The sequence below is a fragment of the Chanodichthys erythropterus genome, chromosome 19, assembly GCF_024489055.1.
Source record: "Chanodichthys erythropterus isolate Z2021 chromosome 19, ASM2448905v1, whole genome shotgun sequence".
Taxonomy (NCBI): Eukaryota; Metazoa; Chordata; class Actinopteri; order Cypriniformes; family Xenocyprididae; genus Chanodichthys; species Chanodichthys erythropterus.
This window is the reverse complement of record NC_090239.1, coordinates 35,039,008-35,062,645: the sequence shown is the minus strand read 5'-3', so window position 1 is coordinate 35,062,645 and position 23,638 is coordinate 35,039,008. Positions and strand designations below refer to the sequence as shown.

Genomic DNA, 23,638 nt, shown 5'->3' with positions numbered 1-23,638 from the left:
AAATGACATACAGTGAGTCTCAAACTCCATTGTTTCCTACTTCTTATATAAATCTCATTTGTTTAAAAGGCCTCCGAAGAACAGGCGAATCTCAACATAACACTGACTGTTACATAACAGTCGGGGTGTACGCCCCCAATATTTGCATATGCCAGCCCATGTTCCCAACATTATGAAAGGCATTAGACAAGGGCAGAACGTCTGGATCTGTGCAGAGCTGAATCAACAGACTAGGTAAGCAAGCAAGGACAATAGCAAAAAATGGCAGATGGAGCAATAATAACTGACATGATTCATGACAACATGATATTTTTAGTGATATTTGTAAATTGTCTTTCTAAATGTTTGCTAATGTAATGTAAATGTGGTTAAAGTTACCATAGTTTCTTACTGTATTCACGGAGACAAGAGCCGTTGCTATTTTCATTTTTAAACACTTTCAGTCTGTATAATGCATAAACACAACTTCATTCTTTATAAATCTCTCCAACAGTGTAGCATTAGCTGTTAGCAACGGAGCATAGTCTCAAACTCATTCAGAATCAATGTAAACATCAAAATAACCAGTGTACTTACGCGATTAGACATGCTGCATGACGAACGCTTTGTAAATATCCATTTTGAGGGTTATATTAGCTGTTTGAACTTTTTTTATGTTGTTTAAGGCAAGCGCGAGCTCTTGGGGCGTGGAGCACCAGATTTAAAGGGCCACACACCCTGAATCGGCTCATTTCTAATTATGCCCCAAAATAGGCAGTTAAAAAAATTAATTAAAAAAATCAATGGGGTATTTTGAACTGAAACTTCACAGACACATTCAAGGGACACCTTAGACTTATATTACATCTTTTTAAAAAAAAATTTTGGTAACACTTTATAATAACTGCACGCTATGAAGCATTAGTTAAGCATTAGTAAATAGTTAATTCATCACTTATAAAGCATTAATAGTCATTAGTAAGCAGTTTATAAATACAGCTATAAATGCTTTATTCTTGATTTATAAGCATATCTATAATGTGTTTAATAATTGTATTTTCATACTTTATTAATAATTTATCATTTCTAAATTAAGTATTACATTATTTACAAACCAGTTATTTAGGAGTGGTTCGTACAATCATTTAGGAAGTGTAAGTAAATGATTATTAAACTATTTAAGCATTAATTTATACATCATATTATTTAGACATATAGTAATAGTTACTTAGTGTGTTAATAAATGCTTTATTAACACATATTCCTACTGCAATTCTTGATTAATTCAGGTAAAACATTTAGAAGTGGTCAATTAACTATTTTTGTGAGCTCATCTAAAGTGAGGACTATTTATGCTTTGTAAAGCTTTTATAAATGAGATTTAAAGGTTCAGTGATCTTCTGCTCTACTGCTGTTCTCTAAAGTTTTAAAGTTAGTACTGAGGTAGTTTTGACACTAGGAATATGTGTTAATAAAGCATTTATAAACACACTAAGTAACTAATACTATGTGTCTAAATAATAAGATGCATAAATATACATTTAAATATGTTGTTAATCATTTACTTACACTTTCTAAATGATCTTATGAACCACTGACAACTCCTAAATAACTGGTTTGTTAATAATGTAATACATAATTTAGAAATGATAAATTGATCATTAATAAAGTATGTAAATACAATTATTTAACTCATTAAAGATATGCTTATAAATCAAGAACAAAGCATTTATAGCTGTATTTATAAATGGATTACTAATGTCTATTAATGTTTTATAAATGATGAATTGACTATTTACTAGTGCTTAACTAATGCTTAACTAATGCTTCATAGCGTGAGTTAATATAAAGTGTTACCAAAAGTTCTAGGGCACCTTTAAAAAGAAATAAATGGTAATTCTGCCACACATTGTTAATTTTTTTCTAATCCGGCCATCAACCTAAAATGAGTTTAACACCCCTGCTCTAGACAGTGTTAGTTTACTCAGTTGCTTAGTACTTCTAATGTTTTACTGAGAGTGGCCTACATTTACCTGTGAAGATGTGCCTTTTCATAAGCACCTGTAAGAGCTTTTGTGATGTTTGAGTCGATAGAGGCGCAACATGCGAAAGGTGCGTTTGCAAAAAAATTCTCTGATAGTTACAGTAGGACTGTCTTAATTTATTTTGTTTTCAGTTTTCATACAAAAATTAGGCTAATTTCCCTATGGAGAAAATTAAATACTATATTTTCCCCATTTGGTCTAGTTAGTTTTGTATCAAATAAAATGTGATTTTCGGTGATTGAGATCTGGCAGCAGCTAATTTTTCCTCTTGGGCGAGCAGTCCGCTCATAGCTTATCCTGCCCATGTAATTTGCCATATACCAGCAAACCAATGAGAACGCGGGACGATGACGATGTTCCGTAACAAAAGCGCGAAGATGCAAAAGCTGCCGTAGATCAGCTTACCCGGAAGTCTCCGTAAGATTTCAATTAAATTGGCAGATTTAAAGAAAATTACAGTCGTTTGGCAAATAAATAAATTACTAACAGTTACATATGCTTTACCAATCATGTCGGCTTTATGGTACACATCAAACAAGGGATTTATTAGTAATTTATAATGTTAATATTAATTGCCGAGTCACAAATGGCTTGGGTATGCAGAGCATTCGCAGCTTATATGGACCGCACATGAGGAATCGTTTTTTTCTTTTCTTTTTCTCAAAAAAACATGATCTATGCAATACAAAAATGCTATAACGACTTCAACTATATTGTATATGACATATTTTAGAACTTCACTTAAGGCCATTCAGTTTCTAGCACTGATTTAATTCTGATCTTGACAGTTAGAGCAGTCCACACTAAAATGGACTGCTCAAACTGTCAAGATCAGAATTAAATCAGTGCTAGACATTATGAACGTATCAAAATACATGCTTTGCAAAGAGGATATTAAAAAAGAAGACTCATCTGCGAGTGCAGAAGTTCACTGTTTAGTTTACTCCCTCTCACACACTAAATGTTAGCATTGCCCCGAGGAACAGGGATTCCCATATTATAAGAAAAAAGAATGATATGACTGATAAATATTCTCATTCATATGTACTGAAGTTCTTCAGTGTCCATCAGCTGGCTGTGGTTGCGTCCCTCGGCTAGCTCTTTCGCCACGGCTTCGCGCTGACCCTCAATGCTCTCCAGTTCCTGGATCAAAGATTCCTCTTCTTGTTTCAGCTGCTGCAGTGCATTCAGTAGACTGGCCTCCTCCTCTTCTGGTAGTTGGGACAGCAACTCTAAACAGCTCCTGACAATTTAAAGGCAATTGTGTGACCCGCTGGAGTCAGTGATGTCAATCATGTATTGACTAAAGATTTTTTAATGACAAAAATAATGATACAAACCATCACACAAAACAATCAACACATCCAGCTCACAAAATAAGAAAGAAAAAGATTTGTTTTGAGCATGAATGATACTAACTTGTAATTCTGGCACTCGTTCTCTGTGATGTTGAGTTGTGTGTCCAGATGGTCCAGTAGTGTGTCAGTACATTCCTCACACAGTGGGTGATCAATATCTGTCTGACCAGACATGATGTCAAACAGATCGCTTGTCACCTATAAGAAAAACACACATACAGTATGAATAATCTATTCTGATACATTCATCCACCCAACTGCTTGTACAGGGTTCAACCCTACACTGTTTAAAAAAAAAAATCCTAATTTTACAGAAAATAACTGATTTTTTTTTTTTTTTATGGTCATTTTCTTTTCTTTTAAATTATATACAAACTTGGTAAAATTACAAACAATATATGTAAATTAACAACTTGGCTGTTATTTTAAGTTTTTTTGACATTAATGAAAAAATACAGTAATTCACATTTTTTTTTTTTTACAGAAAATTTACTGGTTTTTATACAGTATTTTTCTGTTTTCTTAAATAAACAAATCTATGTAAAATTACAAAAATAATCAGTAATTAAACAGTAACAAAATGGTTAAATGATAAAACAGTCAAATTAATGGCAGACAAAAAACCCAGTAGAATTAAAGTAAAATATCCTAATTTAAATAAACCAAAAAACAGTTATTTTACAGGTAATTCCTGAATTATTACAATAAAATATTTTCACTTTAAAAAATATTATAAAAAAACGGTCAATGACTGGCAGCAGCGGCTGCCAAACAAAAAAACATTAAAGGGTTAGTTCATCCAAAAATAATGTCATTTATTACTCACCCTCATGCTGTTCCAGACCCGTAAGACCTTTGTTAATCTTCGGAACACAAAGAATACTTTTGGTGTGCCAAAAAAACAAAATAATGACTTATTTAGTGATGGCCGATTTCAAAACACTGCTTCAGGAAGCTTTGGAGCATAATGAATCAGCATATCGAATCATGATTCAGATTGCGTGTCAAACCGCCAAACTGCTGAAATCACGTGACTTTGGCGCTCCAAACCGCTGATTCGACACGCTGATTCATTATGCTCTGAAGCTTCCTGAAGCAGTGTTTTGAAATCGGCCATCATTATAAGTCATTATTTAGTTTTTTTTGGCACACCAAAAATATTCTCGTCACGTTATAATAATAATATTGAACCACTATACTCACATGAACCGATTTAGATGTGTTTTTAGTACCTTTATGGATCTTGAGAGAGGAAATGTCATTGCTCCCTATGAAGGCCTCACAGAGCCATCGGAATTCAACTAAAATATCTTAATTTGTGTTCCGAAGATGAAAGAAGTTCTCATGGGTGTGGAACAGTATGAGGGTAAGTTATAAATGATAGAATTTTAATTTTTGGGTGAACTAACCCTTTAAGAGTCACGGCCGCTTTAAGAGGCGCGGCTTGCGAGCTCTGAATGGGTATCATAATATCAGGCGATCAACTAACCTGTGTAAATCATGCTATGAACTCGAGAAATACTGATATTGTAGATGGCTTTTACTCTATATTAACGTTTTCTCACAGAAGGTTTGTGGAAATCGCTCTATGCAGCTCTCTCTGTCTACGTGCATCTGCTCATGCTGGGAGCGGCAGCACCGGCGACACGAAGCGCCTCTAATACACAAAGGTGTGAACAAAAACATGCCGTTTTTGTGTGTACCTTTAAATGCAAATGAGCTGCTGCTCTCTGCCCACTTTCCAAAAGAGGGTGGAGCTTTAACAGCTCGTGGAGAATATTACATGCAGATAGGCATGTGACGGTATCAAATTTTCATGTTGCGATTAATTGCTGAAGCTTTTATCACAGTATGTGGTATTATCACGATATTGAAAAAATATATGAAAAAGATATTGTTGTCGTAGTATAACAGGTTTAAGAACTCTTTTTGTAATAACAAAAATAACTCTGAATGTTTAAATACAATAATACAATACACAAAAAATATATAAAGTAATATTTTCAAACAGATTAAAGTGCAAAAGAATTAGGTTATAAAGAACAAAAGGTAACACTTTACAATAAGGTCTCATTATTTAATGCATTAACTAAGATTGAGCAATAGCTACATTTGTTACAGAAAGTATTATTTTTTGTTAATGTTAGTTAAGAAATACAACTGATCATTGTTAGTTTTATCTCAGGTCCATTAAATAAGTTCTTTTGATTTTAGTAATGTTATTAATACGTAACTAAGAAATTAACATTAACTAAGAATAATTAATGCTTTATAAGTATTTGTCATTGTCACTTTGGTAATAATGAATTACCATGTTAATTAATGAAGCCATATGTCTCAGTTTTACTGAACAATAACAAATAATCAGAACATTTCTAATCATTAGGGCATGTCTTGATCCAGATTAAAATATAAAAATGTTTAAATTTGAAAATAAATAGCCTATTAAGTCTTTAAGTATTAAGTATTTGGTGCGGAGATGAACAACATTGAGATTACAAAAAAATGAATGGCTGTTTGAAGCATTTTAAAAACTTCACTAGCGAAGCTGCTTTGTTTGTGGGGTTTCCGGGGTAACTGCTGCATTCTGCTGTTCCATCAGTGCCCTCTGCAGTCAGAGAATGAACGTGCACTTTCATTCAGCACATCTCCTTCACTTGTTCCGCCATGTGCTTCTCATGCACGTTGGGCTTGTTTACATGAGTGCGCGTGTCCCTTTGACGCAGCATACAGCGTGTTGTGCATTTTATACGGTTGATGGCCAAAGTATTCTTAATGCATTATAAAAATTTTAAAAATTGGTAATAAATTTGAAGTGCCCACGATAACAATATCGTGCATATTCATAATGTGATATATCACATTACTGAATATTGGCACGTCTACACGCAGCCAAAATGGCAACTGTCAGTAACGGTGTTCAGCCACATTGTTCAAACCGTTGGACACTGATGGAGAGACTCAGGAATAAGTTACCATTTTTAGAATGCAACTGGACGTTTCTGAAAGTTTAGAGGATACATTTTTGTAGATGCTGTGGAGTGGATTCAACTCATCGACTAGAATATGCAGTCATGTTAATCTTTTGTGCAAAACCCGTATGGACGCCTAGGCTAACGTTTATGATTGCTATCAAATGCTGTGAATGGTCTAATATTTGTTCTAAAATATTGCTCGGACAGAAACGCTCCTTTTTCAGCAATCAAACTTGCCAGGGTCAACTTCCAGGCTATCCAAGCTAATGAGAATCTAAGTAGTCTTCTGTGCTTGTCTGTGCAGCCAACGACAGAACAGTTAGCACACTTTGCTCGAACTTTTGCCATGGCCTTCGAACTGGTACTTAGTTTTCGCTTGCGAAAATAAAATGACTGTGCCATGGGTGGAAACATGCAAATTAAGGGGCGTTAATATTATACAGTCCCTCCAGAAAAACGCGATTATGCGATCGCCTAATTTCATGCATAATCAGCCAAAGTTCGCATATTTATGCGGGGTCACATTTTTTCAAATAAGACGCACTTTCGCCGCATAAATTGCCGATTTCAGCAAGCAAAATATATGCGGGGCTAGCATGATTTCATAATCCCTGCATTTTCGTTGCAAAAAAGTCACATATATCTTAGCAGAATGTTGAAAAATGTTGCGTTTACTTCACACTAGTAAAGCGCCATTATTTTCCCCCTATTGCCATGGGAACCTTGTGAAGTGACTATTACGCGACGTGAACATCATCTGCAAACCATGAAACCATGATGAAGCACACAAATCATTCTCATTTGCCAATAAAATAAGTGCAAAGACCGCGCGAAGCAGTTTCCCGGTGTGTTACATGAAAGTGGGGGCAAAATATTTTGCACTCCGTGCAACTGCGTGTTGACGCTGGAAAACCACTTTCACTTTGCCACCGCCAAGGATCAGAAGCGGAAGCAGGGAGGAAGAAGCACACATTTTTAAAAATATTTTATTTATTAATTTTTATAGAAGTTTTTGGATATTAATAATAATACGTTTATTTTATATAGCGCCTTTCTACAAACTCATATTCCTTTTGTAAAGCTACAGAACTTGTTTGACTCAATGTTTTGTAAGTTTGAGCCATGTGTTAATTAAGGTCTGAAATAAAACAGAATGAGAACTTAAATATTCTGTGATTTAGTATGCTTGCTTATCATAGGAATAGGAAATTACTGTTTACATTAAAGTAGTAGGCCTAGTGAGAACAGGGTGTTGGGGGAATCACCTTTTATTTTTTTCTGTTTTTCATCAAACCGCAGTTTTTGTAAGTTCCCTCAATTTCATCGCATAAAATTGCAAAAATATCCCGCATATTCCATCATATTTTTAAAGAAAACGTGCCGCAAAATCAAGCATTTTAGCCCGCAACAATCACAAAAAAATCTGCGTTTTTCTGGAGGGACTGATTATAATAAGATCCCCTTCCTATGTCACAATTACATTAAACAAAGGTAATGCTCACCCTATTTAGGTTGGTCTATCAACATTTTGTTGTCCTAAATGGAAATTCCCTTTTTAGCCTTTACAGTCTAAGTACCCTTGAACTAATGCCAAGCATTTATCGGAGCTCTAAAATCACAGTTGGTGAGCCCTACGCTCCACTCAAAACTGGACTTTAGTCCGTTACTAACCTGAAGCAGATTTGCAGTAACAATGGATACATCTTAATCTACTGAAGTCAATAATTTCAGAGTCAGAATAAAATCAAATGTGACAATTTATTAGTCAGGTAGGCTAAATGTATCATGCCAATTACATAATATTATCAGTTCAAGGATGATCAATACAAAACATCAAATGCTCAGAAATAGAGTAAGATGCATACCTGACATTAGAAAAATACACATTGCTGAGTGTCCTGTACTCAGACCAAGACAAAACATCCCCCAATGTGGGACATGAACTTACAATTTGCATCAGAATTTGCATTGACTAGGGTCACAGACAATGTTCCCTCTAAGCTGCACACGTGCGCGGCCGCACATTTCTGAAGCCGCGGCCACGCAGAAAAAATAATTGCTGCGCAGAGAACAGACATGAAATTCATGTGTGGGGAAATCCATTTGATTGTTGTAGTTTAAATGAGAAATAATTGCAGTGCTCTGGACAACCGCTATAGTGTTATTGTCGCTATAGAGTTAGAACCGGTGAATGCGGTTTACAGGTTCTATAGAAAGAGAACGATTGAGCGTGTGTGAGCGGGCTGGCCCTGAGCCAAATCAGTCGCGGTAAGAATACTGTAATTTTTGCGGACTAAATACCTCAACTTGAGAGGCAACGCAAAACGAAAAGAAATGTGAAATAAAACGCCATGTTTTAATGAAAAGTGGTGGAAATAACAGAATGGTAACAAAACTCTGAGACATTTACAAATCAAACACCCACCACAGGTGTAGCTTGCAAACTCAAAATACATCAGTCATATACCTCAGTTTAAATAGATTTTTGTGTGTGGTGGTGGTGGTGGTGTGGGTTTCAGGGATGTTTAGATAACTATAAATGAGTTAACGTTCACTTTTATTAAAAATATTTATCAGATATTTTTAAATGCTTCAGTTTGTTTTCACTTTATAATATATTAAAACAAATGGAAGCATAATACTGTATAATACATAATATAATACTGTATATCAGTTTAAATACTTAAATATTATATTTTATTATATTATAATGTAAGCCTAATAAAAACTTTATCTCACAAGGGGATTGTTTAGGGTTCCTTGCCACGAAAAATCTTGAAACCTCCTGGTATATAAAATCTCGGAAATTCATAAGCAATAAACATGTAATTTTTAATGGTTTAACACTGTCGGTTGCTAATAATTGACTGTACAAAAACACATTATGGTTGTTCCAAACCATCATTTTAACTGCTCATATTATATTATTATAAAGAATTTAACTGTCCTGCAGGAGGACAGAAATTATTTTTTAATAGAATTTCTTGGTAAAGACTGGTACAGTTAATACAGCAATGTGAACAAATCTCAGGTAACCTAAAATTAACCTAAATGCTTAATTTAGTGACTGAACTGTTTATTTCAAACATATTATTTAATATATCACTAAGTTAAATCGAGGGTCAAATAAAATAGAAACGGCACATTAAAGTTAAATGTTACAGTTGCATGATAAAACCATTTTGTGTGTGTGTGTGTGTGTGTGTTTACGTTCATTGTACAGGTCTGATATAAAGTATGTTTTTGCTCAGGTGACCAAAATGTGCGCTCAACAGAGAAAAGTTTTGCTCATCGAGAAAAAAATAGAGGGAACATTGCTTATCTGTAGTAGTGGTTATGACCTCTGACTAGAGATAGTGTTACTTTAATTCAAGTGTATACAGATTTATGGGGAATAAACAAAATACTTTTAGATAGAGCAAGCATGAAAGCGGCCTTCTAAACAGTATAGTCAATTACCTCTGTCTAATGACCAAGACTGGCGAGTTTGTGATCGTGGGCCCCGCTTAATTAATGAACAGCCAGTGCGAGGACCCTGTGCGACTCTGAGAACCAAATGAACGAGTACAATAAGAGTAAAGAGTTAAATAGAATATTCAAATGTAGAGCTAAATTATTACACAAATGACCAATAATCAATTGACATTCTAAACTAAATTCAAGGTCATAATAACATGGAGTCAGATAAAAGTTTACTTGGAATTAAACTAATTTGCCCCAGAAAAGACCGAACGCGCAAGAAACCTTCCCCGTCCTGTGGAAAACCGGCGTTGGGCAGAGTGGGTGGGCCTTAAGGGGCTCACACACCAGACGCGAAGCTCAGCGCCGCGCAACGCCGCGACATGTCTTAACATTGTTTTCTATTGTTTTCTGGTGTGCTGGTGTGCGTACACTCATAGAAAATAATGTGTTCGAAATTTAAAAACGTGTCGTGGCGCTGCGCGGCGCTGAGCTTCGCGTCCGGTGTGCGAGCCCCTTTACAGTATCAAATTTTTTCCCCAGCAGTGGAAACAAATTAAGTGATCGTGCACTGCAGTTCTTGCACTGCTAATTTGACATTGCAGCCTGTTCATCAAAATAAAATAATAAAGAATAAATAATAAAAAGAATACATACATAATTTAGTTCTGCTTAATTTAATTTGTCTGTTGTACACTATGAAGGCAGTGCCGGTCAGTCATTATAGAGTTTGTTCACCCCAAAATGAAAATTCTGTCATTAATTATTCACCCTCATGTCGTTCCAAACCCGCAAGACCTTCGTTCATCTTTGGAACACAAATGGAGATCTTTTTGATGACAGAATGCTGTCAGATTTCCTTCCATAGACTGCCTTTGTAACTACCACTTTGATGCCTCAAAAACTACATAATGAAATTGGAAAACTAATCCATATAAATCGAGTGCTTTAGTCCAAATTTTCTGAAGAGAAACGATCGCTTGTTATGATGAACACATTTGATTTAGCCTTTTACTCCTATATAAACATTGATCAGCGAACATAAGCAGAAGCTCAACCTAACCTGATGAGGTGCATTCTCATGTGTTAGATGCATTCTCGTGTCATAACAAGCGGCCGATTCTCTTCAGAAAATTTGGATATGTATATTTGTATATATACAAATATGTATATTTAAGTGTATATTTAATGAAAGTAATTGCCAAATATTCACTTCAATTTGGTGCTGCAAGGATATTGCTCATTGCAACCTTCTCATCTGAGCTGCTTCAGCCAACTAATACTGCTCGTAATGTCAAAATGTTTGAGATGAAATCAAATCAAAGTAGGCGGGCTTAATGTTCACAGAAGTGGTGAGTGCAAATTCCAGTGCAACGCTTTAGTTAACAGTCAAAGTGCGAGATAAGAAAAATAGCTTAACTAAACAGCTGTTTTAAACAACCGACAGAAACAGTTTGCAAAGACTGTATGAATCAAAGCTTAGCTCTGGCAAGGGAAATATAGCTACAAGTCAAGGTAAGGAGACTGAGAGAAGAAGAAGGAGAGAAGGTGATGGAGATGAGAGAGGAAGAGCAGGTATCGCATACTGTTCCCAGGATCAGAATTATTACAATGGCTTCCTAGTTAGCACAGATATACTGTATGTTCTTTGCTTATTTCAGTGGAAACTATGAGCTCAATGTTTACAACACAAGCACCTATTAAATAGATTGCATTATTATTGTATAAATACAGGTTATATATTTGTATACCTCGAATGTGTTAAAATATTGAACCTTTAAAGGATTAGTTCACTTTTAAATGAAAATTACCCCAAGCTTTACTCATCCTCAAGCCATCTTAGGTGTATAATTTTTTTCTTTCTAATGAACACAATCAGAGATATCCTGACACATCCGATCTTCATAAATGTGTACTCCACACGGCTCCGGGGGATTAATAAAGTCCCAAAAAAATATATTCATATTTAACAAGTTAAAATATCTAGCTTCCGCCAGACCAGCTTCCGTATTCAAGTTACGAAGAAAGTGTAAACCGGATTTACATCAGTTAAGCTTTTTCCGTAAATTAAATAGGAAAGGCGTAGGACGTAGATAAGCTTTTTGAACTGCAAGAGTTTTACACTTTCTTCATACATTGAATACGGGAGGTCTTTATTAACCCCCTGGAGCTGTTTATGATGGATGGATGTGAATGGAAGCACTTTCTTCAGCTCATACTCTTTAAAAATTAAAGTATAAAAAAGTTAAAATAAATGCATAATTTCTCTCGCAATATCTCTCTCAACTTCTATCACAAAATAACCACCAAATATGGAATCTTGAGACTCAGACCTTTCCGACGATATGTATTTTGTCAAGATTACAAAACGTTTTGATTCTAAAAGACTTAAGGCCTTTGCACACTGAGTCTGAAATTTTTGCATAAGTTTTTTCGTATTCGCAATCCTAAAAAAAAAAAAAAAAAAAAAAAAAAAACGCAAAACAAATTGCAAAATACAGCTCTAGCTATTTCATTTTGGATGTGTAATTTCACCTTGTGGAGGTGCTGGTTAAGGGTTTAAACAATAAGAGGTTAAATAATACAAATTTAAAAAAAATAATGGAATAAGATCAATCATATTGCAGTCAAATAAATATGACTGGTAACACTTTATAATAACGTTCAGTTATAAGTCATTTATGAATTATTAGTTAATGATTAACAAATCATTTACAAAACATGAATATACATTTATAAATGATTGATAAGTGATATGTTTACATTTTATTAATGTTTTATTATTTATGAGACACTTATAAGTTATTAGTTAATGATGAACGAATATTTTTTTATGTAATATTTTATGAATGTTTTATAAATTCAGTTATAAGTCATTTATAAATTATTTGTTAATTATGAAGAAATCATTTACAAAACATGGCTATACGTTCATAAATGATTAATAAGTGATATGTTTACATTTTATTAATGTTTTATTATTTATGAGACACTTATAAGTTATTAGTTAATGATGAACGAATAATTTACAAAACATGCCAATATACGTTCATAAATGATTAATAAGTGTTATGCTAACAATTTACAAATGTGTTGTAAGTTATCTCAGTTAAATAAATCAAACAGATCATTAGTAGATGGTTTATAAGTTATTAGTTAAGACATTATGTATCACATAATAAATGAAGTATTTATGACAAAACTGTTTTAGTATCATTATCTCAATAAACAATTGTTAATCATGAACAAATGTTGAACAAACCATTAGTAAATGATCAGTATATGATTTATTGATTTATTATGAATCCTTTCACTCATCAGCACAGACTTCTGTGTGTGGGGGGTCTAGTGATGAAGTCAACTCTGAACCGGTTTTACCCTCCACTGAAGCTCACATCAGGTGCACAGAGTTAAACACTCCATGTGTGTCAGAGAAGACAGCTGTCTATACCCACACCAGTCAGCACTTACACTGCAGTACACACTACAAAGTGTTCAACACCTGTTATAGATGATGTGTAAACGCATGAATAAATCATTTAAAAAGCTTTCTGCATACCCTATTCTAAAGTGTAAACTATTCATCACTTGTAAATGTGTTACACATCATTTGTAGACCTTTCTTTCCTGTTACAAATTATTTGTATATGTATAAAAGTCATTTATAACTCTTTCTGCATCCCCTATTCTAAAGTGTAAACTATTCATCACTTATAAATGTGTTACACATCATTTGCAGATCTTCTTTATAAATTATGTACAAACTGCAATTTGTAAATTTACCATTTATTTGCCATATGCAAAGTATAACTTTCAGTTACAGGATATAACAATCTATACGAATTCCGATTTTTAAATTATATATTTTTATATAAAAATTATAATATTTTTATGCAAATATATTTTAATATTATATAGATATCTTTGAGCCCCTAACTCACCCCTTATACCTAAACATGACAACTTTTTAGCCACTTCACAAAAATAAAAACGCAATATAGATATATTTACAGCGACTGTTATCTAAGTTGATATACTGTTGTATAAAAAGAATAATTTTAAGTTCCCTACTCCACCCTTTAACCTTAACCTTAACCTTAAGCATAACAATTTTGACAATACGAACAGGCAGATAAATGTACGTTAGTCACAATCATTTATTTAAAACATTACAAAAAACAGTATACAGAACAGACAAAACAACGCGTGTGCGACATTACCAGCGAAATGACAGCAAATCATAATTTTGTGTAACAGAATGAAATTAAAGTGTTTAATCATTGCAAACATTCCTCTGATCTACATTTGCATCCTTTTAAGCGTCGCGATGAATCTAACAAGAATCTAAGCAACTCAAATTCGGCATGTCGCAAACACTCTATGGTAGTCGCAAATCATATGTGACAGGCAATAAGGAGCGAGGTTTGACGTCACTGCCGCAAACCTGTGTCGTATTGTTAGACGCGGCGATTTTATTTTGAAAGTTATGAAACGGTGGATTGATACGATTAATGTATAATGGTTATATTACGTTATAAGACTCTTTTACTCACACGATGGCATTGTACGACTTCTGAAGAGTTGAAAATAATGCACGAAATAATGGACTACGTTTATTATCAGTTTATGGTGCGTTTTCATGTAATGGTGAGGAGCTGTTCCATGAAAAACAAAATAAAAATTAAATGATTAAGTGCTAGTTAAATGGTGGCAGAGTGTTGATTTATTTATTTATTTATTTATTTTTTTAAAAATAATGTCAATTTTAGGCTTGGGTAAAGTGATGGAGTGAGATGGATCATGTAACAGGAACATCTGCAAATGATGTGTAACACATTTAAAAGTGATGAATAGTTTACACTTTAGAATAGGGGATGCAGATGCAAGTTTTTTAAATGATTTATTCATGCATTTACACATCATCTATAACAGGTGTTGAACACTTTGTAGTGTGTACTGCAGTGTAAGTGCTGACTGGTGAGGGTATAGAGAGCAGTCTTCTCTGACACACATGGAGTGTTTAACTCTGTGCACCTGATGTGAGCTTCAGTGCAGGGTAAAACCGGTTCAGAGTTGACTTCATCACTAGACCCCCCACACACAGAAGTCTGTGCTTGTCATGAATGGGGCTCCTTCGGCTCGTCCTTCGGACCTTCGGTCCGTTCACCCAACCATTCCGTTATCCTGGGGTTACCTTGGATACACACCTGAACTCAATCACTCTCACACTATATAACATTCTCACATGCATACATACCTCACGAAGTCTTGATTTGTGGAGGTGATAATTTCTAAGCGTTTTCCCTGTGTACTGCCTATTGTTACCGACTGGACTGTTTATCTCTATTGAACCTTGCCGCCTGCCTTGAACACTGCCTGTCTCGACCCTTGCCTGTCCCTATTTATGCTCTTGCCCAAAGTCCCACCTGTTTGTATACCTCTGTTAAATAAAGCTGCAAATGGATCCCCATTCTGTCGACCCATCATTACAGAAGACTTCGCCGACTAGCGATCCAGCAGCTCTCATGCAGATTTCTTCTGAACTGAGTGCCCAAGCCAACCAACTAGCGGTGCATCAAAACCAACTCAACCGGCTTGACAGCTTCTCTCACTCAGTCACGGTAAACAAACCGCTGCTGAATATGCTTTGCACTTTCGCACCCTGGCTGCACAAACAAACTGGGTCGAGGATACTTTGAAGCTATTGTTCCGCAGAGGTTTAACACTGGAGTTGCAAGCTGAGCTCGCTTGTCGAGACGAGGGCAGTTCACTAAATAAATTAATTGAGCTGGCCATCCATGTAGACAATCTGCTGCGAACTCGACATCCTGTTCATACCTCCACTTCAACCAGTTCAGCTCCAGAACCCATGCAGCTTGGGTATACACCCCTACTTCCCGAAGAAAGAGAGAGAAGGAGGCATCTTCATCTGTGTCTCTACTGCGGTCAAGTGGGTCACGTCAAGATCAACTGCCCAGTTCGACCTCAAACCTCCAGTGCCAAAGCGGTGAGTTCATTCCAATCTTACAACTGCTTCAAAATTCCCATTCAACTTACCATCAATGATCGATGTCATTCCACTCATGCCCTTCTGGATTCTGGTGCTGCTGGAAACTTTATGCCAGATTCCTTTATAAAGGACTATAATATTCCACTAACCGACTGTAAATCCATGTTGACAGTGGAGGCGCTAGATGGGAAGCCCATCGGCGGAGGCAGAGTGGCCCATATCACCGCAGAGCTCACGCTTCAGATAGGAATTCTACACTCTGAGAAAATCCGATTCTACGTCATCCGTTCACCCAACCATTCCGTTATCCTGGGGTTACCTTGGATTCACACCTGAACTCAGTTACTCTCACACTATATAACACTCTCACATGCATACATACCTCGCAAAGTCTTGATTTGCCGAGGTGATCATTTCTAAGCGTTTTTCCCTGTGTACTGCCTATTGTTACCGACTGGACTGTTTATCTCTGTTGAACCTTGCTGCCTGCCTTGAACACTGCCTGTCTCGACCCTTGCCTGTTCTCCGACTCTGTTTGCTCGCCGCCTGTCTCAACTTTTGCCTGTCCCTGTTTATGCTCTTGCCCAAAGTCCCACCTGTTTGTATACCTCTGTTAAATAAAGCTGCAAATGGATCCCCATTCTGTCGACCCATCATTACAGAAGACTTCGCCGACTAGCGATCCAGCAGCTCTCATGCAGATTTCTTCTGAACTGAGTGCCCAAGCCAACCAACTAGCGGTGCATCAACACCAACTCAACTGGCTGACATCTCTCACGGAGGAACTGGTGAGAACGCTTCAAGGCCTCAGATTCACTCCCACCGAAGCCGCCGCTTCACTCGCTGCAGCCCTGTGAGTTCCAGTGAGCCAGTTACTCCCACATTTAATCCTCGTCTAGCTCTTCCAGAGAAATTCGATGGCACTGCCACTAAATGCAAGGGCTTCTTTCTCCAGTGTTCGCTGTTCATTAACCAGCAACCCTCCCTGTATTCCACGGGATTGGGCCACCACGGTGTGGAAAGATGACAACTCTGCTTTCCCATCCTTCCAGGACTTCTTACGCAACTTCAAAGAGGTGTTTGAACATCCAGCTGGAGGAAAGAGTGCCGGTGACCAGCTTCTCTCACTCAGTCAAGGTAAACAAACCGCTGCTGAATATGCTTTGCACTTTGGCACCCTGGCTGCACAAACAAACTGGGTCGAGGATACTTTGAAGCTATTGTTCCGCAGAGGTTTAACACTGGAGTTGCAAGCTGAGCTCGCTTGTCGAGACGAGGGCAGTTCGTTACATAAATTCATTGAGCTGGCCATCCATGTAGACAATCTGCTGCGAACTCGACATCCTGTTCATACCTCCACTTCAACCAGTTCAGCTCCAGAACCCATGCAGCTCAGGTATACACCCCTACTTCCCGAAGAAAGAGAGAGAAAGAGGCATCTTCATCTGTGTCTCTACTGCGGTCAAGCGGGTCACGTCAAGATCAACTGCCCAGTTCGACCTCAAAACTCCAGTGCCAAAGCGGTGAGTTCATTCCAATCTTACAACTGCTTCAAAATTCCCATGTCATTCCACTCATGCCCTTCTGGATTCTGGTGCTGCTGGAAACTATGTCAGATTCCTTTATAAAGGACTATAACATTCCACTAACCGACTGTAAATCCATGTTGACAGTGGAGGCGCTAGATGGGAAGCCCATCGGCGGAGGCAGAGTGGCCCATATCACCACGGAGCTCACGCTGCAGATAGGAATTCTACACTCTGAGAAAATCCGATTCTACGTCATCCGTTCACCCAACCATTCCGTTATCCTGGGGTTACCTTGGCTACGAATACACAACCCTCACATTTCCTGGAAAGAAGGTCAGATTGTACAGTGGGACGCACAATGCCACAAGAACTGTCTGAAAACTGTCACTCCTCTCCCTGTTCACAGCACCACACTCCAAGAAACCAGTTCCGAGGAACCTGACATACCGGCTGAATACAGCAATCTGGCAGTGGCTTTTAGCAAGGCTAAATCTACAGAGCTACCTCCTCATCGTCTGGGCGATTGTGCCATCGACCTGCTCCCAGGCACCACTCCACCCAAAGGCTATGAAGAAATACATCGAGGAGGAGCTCGCCAAAGGATTCATCCATCCTTCTACCTCACCAGCCACCTCAGGGTTCTTCTTCGTCAAGAAAAAGGACAGCGGTTTAAGGCCTTGCATAGATTATCGAGGTTTGAACGACATAACAGTGAAATTCCGGTACCCATTGCCACTGGTACCCCCTGCTCTAGAACAGCTCAGACAAGCTGCCTACTTCACCAAGCTGGATCTGCGTTGTGCTTACAATATGATCCGAATCAGGGAAGGACATGAATGGAAAACTGCCTTCTCCATGGGCACTGGCCACTACGAAACCCTCGTCATGCCGTTCGGCCTGTCCAACAGTCCCTCCGTCTTCCAGTCCTTCATAAATGACGTCTTCCGGGACATGCTCAAGCGGTGGGTTATTGTCTACAAAGACGATATTCTCATTTACTCGAACTCTTATTAAGAACATGTTCAGCACGTCCAGGCGGTACTCCAACGACTAATTCACCATCAACTATATGCCAAAGCTGAAAAATGTGAATTTCATCGAACCTCTACAACTTTCCTGGGCTATGGGCGTGGCCATGGATGACAGCAAGGTGAAGGCGGTACTAGAGTGGCCTCAACCTCAAATCTTGAAAGAGCTCCAAAGATTCTTGGGATTCGCCAACTTCTATCGGTGATTCATTCGTAATTTCAGTGGTGTGGCAGCCCCTTTGACATCAATGACCAGACGACAATCCTCTCGCCTCGTATGGTCCTCCGAAGCAATACGGGCATTCCAAGAGTTAAAAGAACGTTTCACTTCAGCACCCATACTACATCATCCTGACCCTGAACTCCCATTCACGGTGGAGGTTGACGCTTCCAGTACGGGCATAGGGACGGTACTTTCACAACGCCAAGGTGATCCTGGTAAAATGTATCCCTGCGCATTCTATTCACGAAAGCTGTCAGCGGCCGAGCGGAACTACGACGTTGGCAACAGGGAACTACTTGCCATGAAGGCGGCACTTGAGGAATGGCGTCACTGGCTGGAGGGAGCGAAACATCCATTCACCATTCTAACCGACCATAAAAACCTGGAATATCTGCGGTCAGCTAAACGTTTGAATCCTCGGCAGGCTAGGTGGGCTTTATTCTTCACACGCTTTCAATTCACCGTGACTTACAGGCCAGACTCAAAGAATATCAAAGCGGATGCTCTATCCCGACAGCACGAGGGGGTGGAACAGACAGAGCATGCTGACCGCATAATTCCCGACTCATTGTTGCTCGCTCCCGTTCAATGGGACGTAATCACTGAAATTACTCATGCCAATGAACACAACGCACCTCCACCAACATGTCCCCAGGATCGCCTCTATGTTCCAGCACCATTCCGAGACAGGCTTCTGCATCAGGTTCATGATTTCCCCAGCTCTGGTCATCCAGGTGTCACAGCCACCATCCATCTGTTGCAAAATCAGTTCTGGTGGGACTCCATGCTTCCCGACACTGTTCAATTCATTAATAACTGTTCAAACTGTCAAACCTCCAAAGCGTCCCATCAGGCACCCCCGCGTCTGTTACAACCACTACCACTTCCACAGCGCCCCTGGTCCCACATTTGCGGTCGACTTTGTCACCGACCTTCCCGAGTCACAGGGACACACTACCATCCTTATGGTGGTCGACCGCTTCTCCAAAGCATGCAGACTCACATTCCTCTAACCAAACTCCCCACAGCATTCGCAACAGCAGAACTCCTGTGTAACTGGGTATTTCGACTGTATGGCTTACCAGAAGACATCGTATCCGACAGGGGTCCCCAGTTCACGTCTCAGGTTTGGACGGCTTTCTTCAAAACCTTCAATGTAAACGTCAGCTTAACTTCAGGATATCATCCAGAATCCAACGGCCAAACAGAATGCTTGAACTAAGAGTTAATCAGGTTTCTTCGCACATACTGCCAACACAACCAAGCAGACTGGAGTCGGTTCCTGTTCTGGGTGGAATACGCACAGAATTCACTCCGCAAACCAGCAACGAGAATCACCCCGTTCCAGTGTATCATGGGTTTCCAACCTCCGCTGTTCCCCTGGTTGGGTGAACCATCTGATCTGCCATCGGTTACAGAATGGTTGCAGAGAAGTGAGGAGTCCTCGAACCAAGCTCACCATCATCTACAGCGAGCTGTACGAAGGCAGGAGACACAGGCCAACCGACACCGACGTCCCAATCCATAGTATGCTGTGGGGCAGTGGGTCTGGTTGTCCACCAGAGACCTTCGACTCCGACTTCCATGCCGTAAACTCAGTCCCAGGTTTGTAGGGCTCTTTCAAATTGTCAAACAGATCACACCAGTTTCATTTAGTTTAAGATTACCTACTAACTATCGTATTTCTCCCACATTTCATGTTTCGTTGCTGAAACCCTCCAGGGGTCCGAGAGGGGAGCCAGAAGGAGCCGAGGCCTGCAACCCCCCACCCTTGATAATCGAAGGCGAGGAGGCTTACCAAGTACGTGAGCTGCTGGACTCCAGACGCCGGGGTGGCAGGTTACAATCCCTAGTCGACTGGGAGGGGTACGGCCCGGAAGAGCGTTCCTGGGTCAGAGCGGATGATATGCTGGACCCCTCACTCACTGAAGAGTTTCATCGGACGCACCCGGAGAAACCGGCCCCTCGACCCCGGCGTCCACTTCCTCGCGTCGGTAGCCGCTCACGGGGGGTGTGGATTTGGGGGGGTTGGGGGGTGTGGATGGGTGGGGGATCTGTCATGAATGGGGCTCCTTCGGCTCGTCCTCCGGACCGCTGGAGGGAGCCATCACCTGAATATTGAACTTCATTGATTCGGACTACATTTCCCATGGGCCCTCATTCCTGAGACTGATTGCACACACACCTGAACTCAATCACTCTCACACTATATAACACTCTCACATGTATACATACCTCGCAAAGTCTTGATTTACCGAGGTGATAATTTCTAAGCGTTTTTCCCTGTGTACTGCTTATTGTTACCGACTGGACTCTGTTGAACCTTGCCGCCTGCCTTGATCACTGCCTGTTATCATTAACTAATAATTTACAAGTGACTTATAACTGAACGTTATTATAAAGTGTTACCCTTCCATTTAATAAGACAGAACAAATTGTTTCAAATCATAAGGTTGCCCTACAAATAAAGCTTATCATCATGAGAATAACGTAACACTTGCATTTTAACGTAACAAGATTATCTATGGCAAGAGCTCCTTTCAGTCGCTGCTTTCTATTCTTGTGATTATTTTCTTTTGTCCCTTTGTCTGGTCTCCCGATATAATTTACAATATATCCCATTAATAATTCACTGGAATGCACGAAGAATCTATTGGTACTTTATTGTACCATTTTTTTTGTCTGCCGAGAACATAAATGTAAATATGAAATTGTGTAGTATAGTGTCCATACCTTCAGCCTGCGACTCAAGTTCTCCATAGTTCCTCCATCTGAAGCTTCTCCAATAAGAGTGAAACTATTTGTGCTCTCAGTTGACATCATCCTACAAAACAAAAATATTTTAATAAACCACCACACATTTGTATTATTTACCTTCAACTCAGTATGTGTTGAACTATTTGTGCTCAGTTGACATCATCTTACAAAACAAAAATATTTTAATAAACCACCACACATTTGTATTATTTACCTTCAACTCAGTATGTGTTGATGTTACAGTTATATGCATATAACAGGGAATAAACCTAATATATATTTATATACTTAAGTGTCAAAAAATTCTTAGTAAAGAGTAGGACTTTTCTAAGAGTAGGAGACTTTTATAAAGAAGCTGAAAACAAATTTTAGTAAAGTCTAAGACAGATTCTTAAGTGCTCACTTAAGTGTTGTGAACTATGGACTATGATGATGTCAACTCAAAATGGCCACCCTCAACCTTTGAATCAGCCAATAGCGAGCCTGCAAGGGTGAAGTCACAGCAACACACCAACAATAATTTAATGTTATTATTAAAAAAATAATAATTTAAAAAGACACAAACATTTTTGACGTAATTTATTTTTTAAAAATAGCTTTGCCTTATGCAAAATTATCACAAATCAGTATTGATTGTGTGGAATCTTTTTATATTGATGTATGTCTCCTCATTTACAATTGGAGCATTGATGTGTCATGAGTTCCATCAGTGGCTCCAACAGCCCACTATCAACTTAAAAGTGGCCTGCTTTTGCCACATGGTTTAATGGTCAGTTAGAGAAGTTAATGAACTGCCATAGAGTAGTGGGCAGATGTGATGTCCAGCCATATGAACCTTAATTCAAATTTTAAAAAAAAAATGTGTTTAAAGATAGCTGAGCGGAGTCAACAGTTTCATGTGTGATAATGAAATTAAATTTCAAATTATTTCAAATTATTTTTGGCCAGGCTGTCATACAAAGAAATTATGAACACATGCAAAAACAAGAGGACAAATGAAATATTAAAAACTGATTATGTTGTAGTCAATGTGTGCTTTTTTGTTTTTCTGAAACCTGTCGCTGTAGTTTTCCTTTTTATTTTTGCCAAAAATTGTCAGATAAATACCTTTGCTTAGTTTAGTTTTATTCTTTCCTCGTATTTTAAAACATTTAAATAATATAAAAAAATATATTATTATATTTTTATATTATTATATTATCAAATATTTTGATGGTTTAAGCAAAATTGTAGGGTCATAAAAAAAAAAAAAAAAAAAAAAAAAAAAGTCAAATAAATTTGGTCCACTATGTTTGGTGTGGTAAGTTTAGCAATAGTACTATTTAAGACACTGCCTACTGTGGACTGATGGGCTCAAGTCATCACCGGTGCACTGCTGCCTTTTCCAGTAACCAAAAAAGGTTAATTTCTACAGTCAGAGCATTGATTTTTAGAGTGGGAGAAGTTTTTACATTTAAAGTTATAAAAAGTTTATTCAAAATCATTAAATGAATTAAAATGCATTAAACATATTAATTATTGTTATAATTTCACTGTAGTATTTATTAAATTTATTACATTTAGTATTTATTAAAGTTATTACATTTCTTATTAGGTCAGTTACAAAAATAATTGTCAATCCAGTTTATATCGTTTTATCAATTCCATGTCATCATATAACTACAATACATCATATCTTGATTGGAAAGTGTGTGGGTCTCCTCTTCTTTGCTTCTTGTTACTCCTAACTAGGTTAGGAGAGCTCTCCAGCTATCCTAAATAATTTAGGAGCTAAGACCTAGTCTTGACACTTATGAACCTTTATTAATTATGCTTATTCTCAAGTCTGGGAATAAGAGTAAAATTACATCATTCTTAGAATTTTGACACACTTAAGACTAAAATTTTTAAAATCTTTATACATAATCACAAAACATCTTAAGGCTAAAAGTAGCTTCTAACTTGACGATTTAGGGGAAACTCTTAAAAACAATGGGTGTGTCAGTCCTAATTTTAGGAGTCCTAAATTTTTGCTGTAAAAGTATTTCACAAAGCATTTTAGCACTAAAACTAGCTACTAAATCTGTGAAACATTAGGAGTAGTCAAGAGGACTCCTAAGTCACTAAGACCAAATCATAAACAATCCTAATGGCCGTTGCTTCCAATCCGCCTCAGCAATCTGCCCAAAGACACTGTACACCATTGGGCAATAGTGACAGAGCCTTGGGTGCTGAACCTTTTCTTTGAAAATGCAATAAATATTTTGATTTATAGATTTGAATCGATGATAAGACA

General features: G+C 37.9%; 1 protein-coding gene across 4 annotated transcripts in view; it reads right to left on the bottom strand.

The window, feature by feature from the left end:
- The window catches only part of becn1 (beclin 1, autophagy related), a 198,135-nt gene that overhangs the window by 19,550 nt on the left and 154,947 nt on the right, over positions 1-23,638 (bottom strand). For 3 of the 4 annotated variants that reach the window (XM_067369468.1, XM_067369469.1, XM_067369470.1), the window contains 3 exons: positions 21,340-21,430; positions 3,444-3,580; positions 3,073-3,267 (listed from right to left, as the gene is read on the bottom strand). In XM_067369468.1, the coding sequence (XP_067225569.1) occupies positions 3,073-3,267; positions 3,444-3,580; positions 21,340-21,430 (423 nt within the window). Of the gene's footprint in view, positions 1-3,072; positions 3,268-3,443; positions 3,581-21,339; positions 21,431-21,766; positions 21,787-23,638 lie in introns of those variants that run through there. The other variant, XM_067369471.1, reaches the window with a different exon arrangement.